We start from the raw sequence: 7,108 nt of genomic DNA on the forward strand, positions 1-7,108 counted from the left end.
GCGGGGTCCCCGCAGCATCGGGGCGGCCGCACCGGGAACAGCGCTACAACGAGATGGAGGCGATTAAAAAAAGCTCCTACGTATAGGGAGAGTGGTGTTTTATATATTAGAGATGCGCATAAATATACTTTAATATAAAATGTATAGGTAGAGGTAGAAACAGAACGACCTCTATGAACATAAAAGCTGTATGGGGAGAGCCAGGGAGAGCCAGGGATGGGCCGAGGAGCTCCGAGGGGCAGGAGCAGCCCGTGGGCAGCCTAGCCAGGCCCCTCCGCAGCCGCCCCCCTCTCCGGGATGCTCCCGGCCCGGGGCCGGCGGGCTGCAGCAGCGCCTCGGGGTTAGCCCGTCTATCTCCGCAAGAAACTCGAATAACTCTTTTCCACCTCTCCTTTGTCGGCCTCGTAGGGAGAGAAAAAAAAAAAAAAAAAAAAGTCCTTCGAGACTCTATTCAAAAAAAAAAAAAGCATCTCTCCAGCCTGCACAGTTCATTCGCCTCCTTCTCGAGTCCCTCGGAAAGCAAGATTAAAGGGGAAAGTCGCAGCTGTATATTTATGTTTTCATTGCTAGAAGGGAATTGATTTCCTTGCATTTATTTTTGTAGTTGCAATACACAAGGGCGGATTTGCGTCACCAAAGCAACTTGCTGGTCGAGATAAAGTTGCACAAATATTGAAAAGGGAAGTGCTCGCGCTCATTATGAAGTTTTTCTCCGGAAGAAATAAGGATTTCTGCTGTATCCTAAAATACTGAAGCCGCTTCTATTTTAGGACAAATCTCGCAGGCACATCCGCTCATTTAGTCCGGGTTGGAACCTCTCAAAAAAAACAGGAGATGACCTGGGCTGCAGCGAGCCCCGGGTTTCCTGCAGCCTTCTCGCTCCTTGCTCGGGGAGGAGGCGCCGCCGTTGTCATTGCCGCGGAGCCCTGCGAGCCCCGGGCCCGGGGAAGGGAGCGGGAAGGCCCTCGGGGCCTCCGGGGAGAAGGCTCGGCCCTGCCCGGGGAGGCCGCGGGGGGAGCAAGACGGGGCCGCGGAAGATGCGCGGGTCCCGAGGCGGCGCGCACCTGCCCGCGGGGGGCTCTGAAATAAACTCTTGGGAAAAAAAACGAGGGGAAAAATATAAAAATACCACCCGAACACCTTTTTTTTCCCGCCCTGGAGAGCATCCCCGGGGTGGTGTGACAGCGACAGCAGCAGCGGTGGCACCGGCAATGGGAATTTGGCGAGGCGCAGCTGGGGCGCGGTGGGAACGGCGCAGTTCGTTGCCCTTCCGTGCAGCGGGCCGGTGGCACGGCTTCGCCTCGCCGTGGAAACGCAAGTGAAAGCGGAGTCGTTTGATCCGGTTTGAAACCAGCAGAGCCGCTTTGGGGTCATCTGCACAAGGGGAGTAAGGGGAGATGGGATGGGAGACGCAAGGAAAAGTGGCTTCCCCTGTCGAGGCAGGAAAAGTTCAAAGCTAACCTACCCTTTCTTTCACCTTGTTTTCGGACACGTCTTGGCAAGCCGTCGCCTCGTTATTTTTCGGTTTAATATTGCTAACAAAAAACAAACCAAACCAAAGCCGTGCCTGGGCTTTCCTGAGGGACGGGCTTCGCCTTTACACGTGCCCACGGACACGCTGGCATTTGGCTTAGAAATGTGCTCACGCTCGATTACAGGTGGTTTCAATATCCCCCCAAAATCTACATCTTCATACCTGGCGAAAGGAAAATAGTTTGGCTTTCTGGCGGTTCCTTGGAAAAGGCTCCGAATTTTAGAAGCCATGTAAAAAAAAAAAAAAGTATTTTTTGAAACAAAACCAAAACAAACCTGCAATCTTCTGACCCAGGAGCTTGTTCACAACGGCAGCAATGGGCTTACACGGCCCCAGCTGGGGAAACTACGACTTAAAAAAAAGGTTTTGTTGTGTTTTGTTTTGTTTTGTTTTCTTCTTCTTTTCCCGGAGTCAGGTAGGGACAGATATGGATGTTGGAGGGAAGAAAAAGCACGAAATAAGCATTGATATGTTTGTCCCTAAAACATTCTAGCGAATATAGTTCATGGTCGTATTCTTAAAAAATATATATATAAATAAATAAAAATAAAAAATTGGGGTAATTCGGTTGTCAAAGTTGCACAAAATTACGAACTGGTCTTTACGGTGGAAGGGGTGTGCGAACAGATCGGGTGGAGAGCATAGAAAAAAATCAATAAAAGGTGGTTGCCGACACGACACAATTTATTAGCCACTGCTAACGCAGGACCCAACGCGCCCTGGGCCCCGAGCAGCCCAGGAGCTCCCCCAAATCCGTCCGTTGCGAGCATGATCACTGCACACCCACTTCGCTGCCGCCCGGCCGAGGCTCATTTATGCCGGGAGGAAACGTGGTGCACCGGGAAGCATTTCCAGCCTCCGGCTGCGGCTCCGTTTCTCCGCGCTGGGAACCACGGCGCGGGGGGCAGGCGCTGCGCGGAGCAGCGGGGGGGCTCCCCCTCGGGGCGCTCCCCGACGGGCGCACACCTTGCGGGCCGGGGGCACACGGAGCGCGGCACTTGCGGGAGTCGGCCCGGCTCGGCCCGGCTCGGCACGGCCCAGCAGGGCTCGGCACGGCTCGGCCCGGCCCGGCCCGGCCCGGGGCGTGTCTGCGGGCGGCGCGTCTCGGCCCCGCGGAGCGCGGATTGGGCGCGTTGTGCCGGGGGGCGGCGGGAGCGAGGGCTGCGGCGCGGCCGGGAGCGGCTGCCAGAGAAAGTTTGGGGAGGGGTGGATTTTTTCCCCAGTGCGAGGAAGGGGGTTTGTTTTGTTTTGTTTGCGCCGCTCCTCTCCCGCGCTCGCCCGCTCGCTCTCCCTCTCGCCGTTGGTTTTGAGGACTTCTTCCTTTTTTTTTTTTTTTTCAGCTCTTTTTGACTTTTTTATTTTTTTAGATTTTTTTTTTTTCTCCTGCCCCTTCGGCAAGTGCTCCGGCCGCCGCCGCCGCCTCCCGCCCCGCCATCCCTCCCCATGCTCCCGGGGCGGCGGGCAGCTCCGCGCCGCGCTCCCGGCAGCTGAGCGGCGTCCCCCGGCGGGGAGAAGAGCCCGTGCTCGGCGGCCGCCAGGATGTACACGGCCGGCCTGGCCCCCTTCTACGCCTCCAACTTCAGCCTCTGGTCAGCGGCGTACTGCTCGGCGTCGGGGCCCGGCGCGGGCGGCTGCTTCCCTCTGGACGCCGCCGCGGCCAAGAAGCCGTCCTTCTGCATCGCCGACATCCTCCACGCCGGCGGCGAGGCGGCGGCCGGCCCTGCCGAGAGCCTGCCCGGCGGCCCCGGGGCCGGGCTGCCGGCGGCGCTGGGCGCCGTCCACCACGGCGGCCCCTTCCACGCCGCCGCCTCGCCGCTGCGGCCCACGCCCGTCGTGGCCCCCGACGCCCCATCCGCCGCCGCCTTCCCGCAGCGCCTCTCGCCGCTCTCGGCCGCCTTCCACCCCCCGCACCACCACCACCGGCCCCCGCAGCACCGCTCCCCGGCGGCGGCGGCGGCGGCGGCGGCGGGGGGCGGCGGGGCTCCGGCCCCTGGCCGGGTGCCGGGGGGCCACACGCACGGCTCGGCGCCGGCGCCCGCCAGCAAGGACCTGAAATTCGGCATCGACCGCATCTTGTCGGCGGAGTTCGACCCCAAAGTGAAGGAAGGCAACACGCTGAGAGGTAGAGAAATCGGCTCGGCGCGGCTTTTGGGGGGGCTTTAAGCGGCCGCGGGGCCCCGTGGCTCGCCCCCCTTTGCGAACCGGCCGAGAGAATCGTCAGCGGTGTGAGGACGAGTTTTTAATGCCCCCCCCAAACCCCCCGAAACAGCCCCCGGCCCCGCGCTGCGCCGCTCCGCAAAATAGCGATAGCGTAAAAATAGCTGAACCGGCGGGTGCCGGCCTCCCCGGCCCGGCCGGGGCTTTTCGTGGGCCGCCAGGGCCGGTTTTAAAGGCTTTCGCTGCCATCCATCTCCCCTCGCAGCGCGTAAACATCCTGACAGAGCAGCCACCGGAGGGGAGGATGTCCGAGCGCCGGGGCCCCGCCGCGCCCCCCGAGCCGAGGCAGGGCGAGCCCCGCCGGGGTCCCGCGGCGTGCCGGGCTGGGGGGCTCGACCGCGGTGTAACGGAGCTGTGCTTGTTCTGTGCTCGCAGATCTCACCTCCTTATTAACCGCCAGCCGCCAAAGCGGGGTTCATCTCCCCAGCTTGCAGCCTTCCGCCAGCCAGTTCTTCGCGTCTCTAGACCCCATTAACGAGGCCTCTGCTCTTCTGGGTCCCTTAAACACAACCCCAAGGAGCTCAGTTCAGCACCAGTTTCAAGACACTTTTCCAGGTACATCCCGTCCCCCCCCGTCCGTCCCGGAGCGGCCCCCGGGCCCGAAGGGACTCGCCGGGCGCTTGGAAACGCCAGGACTTTTTCTTTTTCTTTTTTTCTTTTTCTTTTTCTTTTTTTATTTTTTTTTCCACGATTTTATTTTTTCTAGCGAGGCTCAGGCTTGGTGCATTTCGTGGGGGGAGGCAGAGCGGCTAGGGCCTGACACAGAGGTTCCCCCCGGCCAGTCAGAAAAAATACCTGGGCCTGGAGAGAAGGGGCTGGGGAGGGGGGAGGGGGAAGGAAACACGGACTAAAATCCGTGCTGTTCGTGTCGGAGGGACCACAGGCCTGCTTGTAGGACTCGTAGGCTCGGGCCTTCCCTGCCCCTGTCTCCTTCGAGCCCCTCGTCCCGGCGTCGGTGCTAACCGGGCCTCCCCCCGGCCCGTGTCTCCTTGCCCCCGCAGGTCCGTACGCGGTGCTAACCAAGGACACGCTGCCTCAGACCTACAAGAGGAAGCGCTCCTGGTCCAGGGCTGTTTTTTCCAACCTGCAGAGGAAAGGTTTAGAAAAGCGCTTCGAAATCCAGAAGTACGTCACCAAACCCGACAGAAAGCAACTGGCGGCGATGCTGGGGCTGACGGATGCTCAAGTAAGGGCGGCTTCGCTTGTGTTTCGTGCGTTCCCCGGTTCCTAACTTCCAGTTTTGTTCAGGGGAACACTGTGGGGGCGGGGGGGGGTGTGTGTGCAGAAAAGCTTTTTGCCTTCCTTGCTCTTTTACGGGCCTGCTCGGGGGCAGGGCCCGGGGCCGAGCATCAGGATGCGCTTTGGTGCAGTGCAACTCGCGGCAGGAGGCAGCTTGGGTCAAAGGAAGTAGAGGCGAACACACTATTTTTAATGCCTCTCGCTCTTGTTTTTTTTTTTTTTTTTTTTTTTTTCTCTCTCTAAATCTCTCCCCGCATTGTGAAATCCTCGGTTCAGGGGAAGTGAAAACTCTTCTTCAAACGGAATCATTAAACGCCACTCTGCGATGATTCCACTATTGAGGGCCGGCAGCGCACGGAGTTGTATAACGCTGTGGTTTCTTGAGCAAGATTTGGTTTCCTGGAAGAAGAAGTAGAAGGGGAGAGAGAGAGAAAAAAAAAATATATCAAAGCAAAAAGGGGGGCCCTTTTGTATTGAAACACGCAAATAATAAGGAAAAAGCCACCTTAGTCGCCTAAGGGCGGGGGCAGAGGAGGACGAGGAGGGCCGGGTGGACCTTTTTTTTTTTTTCTTTTTCTATCTCGGGCCGGCCTGCGGGGAGGACGAGAGGGCCGGGCGGTGCGGTGCGGGGTTGTGCGGGGTTGTGCGGGGCGGTGCGGGGCGCGTCCCGTGCTGCCCGTCTGAGGGCGGCCTGGCCGCAGGTGAAGGTGTGGTTCCAGAACCGCCGGATGAAGTGGCGGCACTCCAAGGAGGCGCAGGCCCAGAAGGACAAGGAGCCGCCGCCGGAGCCGGAGCCGGCGGCCCCGCGCTCCGCCCCGCCGCCCGCCGCCGCGGGGGAGCCCGAGCGCAGCCCCAGCCGCTCCGACGGCGACAGCGACAGCAGCGACGCCGACTCCCTCGACATGGCCCCCAGCGACACGGAAAGGACTGAGGGCGCCGAGCAGAGCCTGCCCCCCGCCGGGGCCGCCAAGCCCCCCGGCAGCCCCGGCCTCCCGTCCCCGCCGCCCGCCGCCAGCCCCGAGCCGCGGGGCGCGCTATAGACGGGGCGGCCCGGCCCCGCCGCCGGCCCCCCGCGCTAATTTATGTCCTCCTCCTCCTCCTCTCCGCCGCCCGGCCGCGGCGCCGCAGCGCTGCACGGGGGCCCGCCGGGCCCCGCACCCGCACCCGGAGCGGCTGCGGAGCGGGAGCTCCGGCCCCGGGACGATGGGCGAGAGGCGAGCTGCGGCGCTGCTGCTCGCAGGAGAGCGGGACTCATTTTTTTTTTTTTTTAATTTTTATTATTTTTTTAATTTTATTCTCCGTCTCCCGCCCCTCGCCCTCTCCAGGAAGGTCCGAGCGAGGGACTCCGAGAACGTGGCTCTGAACTCCCTCCTCCCTCTCCCCCCGACCAATTTACAATGTGAAGTATTTTGCCAGCATCCTCGTGGGTTGCGACGTGTTGCTTCGAATAATCCGGCCAAGAAATACTGCACTGACAAAATATATAAATATATATATATATATATCCTGTAAATAAAATGTTTGCTATGGTTTGTAACCACGTCAGTCTGTTGACCAGGGGAGAGGGCTGGTGAAGCTGACCCAGCTTCCTATGCCTCGCTCAAAGGCAGCCACTGTCTGCTCCTCACCGGGAAGGACTCCCGGTGCAGTCTTCGCCTTTTTTTTTTTTTTTTTAATTATTTTTTCACCTTCTTTTTCGAACGGAGGCGAGGACGAGAACAGGATTTGACTACGCAAAATAGCAACTGGGCAAGAAAGCAGCCGATCGCACTTTATCGATGTATTGTGTATTTACCTATGGGCGGCTCTTGGTTTTAACGCACGATCGGACGGGGCTGCCCAGCTGCCCGCGAGGGTCGGGGCTGCGGGGCGCGGCTTTGCGCCGATTTCGCTCCGCTTCGCCTCCAGTGGCCAAACCCCCCCCAGGCCCGAAGGGGTGGAGGGGGGACGACAGTGCCCCGTGACGTCACGGGGGAGCCCACGGTGACGTCATACCCGCGGGGGTGGGGGGGACGGACATGAGCGCAGCCCCTGAGGGGCGACGTGCTGGTGGGGCGGGCGAAAAGGGGCCGATAGGAGTGGAAACCGAGGGGTAAAGGAGTGCGCAGAGCCACAGCG

At 60.4% G+C, this 7,108-nt stretch overlaps 1 protein-coding gene across 2 annotated transcripts; it reads left to right on the top strand.

The window, feature by feature from the left end:
* The first annotated feature begins 2,528 nt into the window (after nt 1–2,528).
* HLX (H2.0 like homeobox) lies at nt 2,529–6,160 on the top strand. Of its 2 annotated transcripts, XM_082755625.1 has the most exons (4): nt 2,529–3,656; nt 4,127–4,306; nt 4,753–4,937; nt 5,692–6,160. In XM_082755625.1, exons 1-4 carry the CDS (start codon nt 3,074–3,076, stop codon nt 6,028–6,030), a joined length of 1,287 nt encoding a protein of 428 aa, XP_082611751.1. In that variant the 5' UTR covers nt 2,529–3,073; the 3' UTR covers nt 6,031–6,160. The 2 variants fall into 2 exon arrangements, with proteins under 2 accessions (XP_082611751.1, XP_082611752.1); XM_082755626.1 differs by lacking the exon at nt 4,127–4,306.
* The last annotated feature ends 948 nt before the right edge of the window (nt 6,161–7,108 follow it).

Source organism: Aythya marila (assembly GCF_965140915.1).
Source record: "Aythya marila genome assembly, chromosome: 3".
NCBI lineage: Eukaryota > Metazoa > Chordata > Aves > Anseriformes > Anatidae > Aythya > Aythya marila.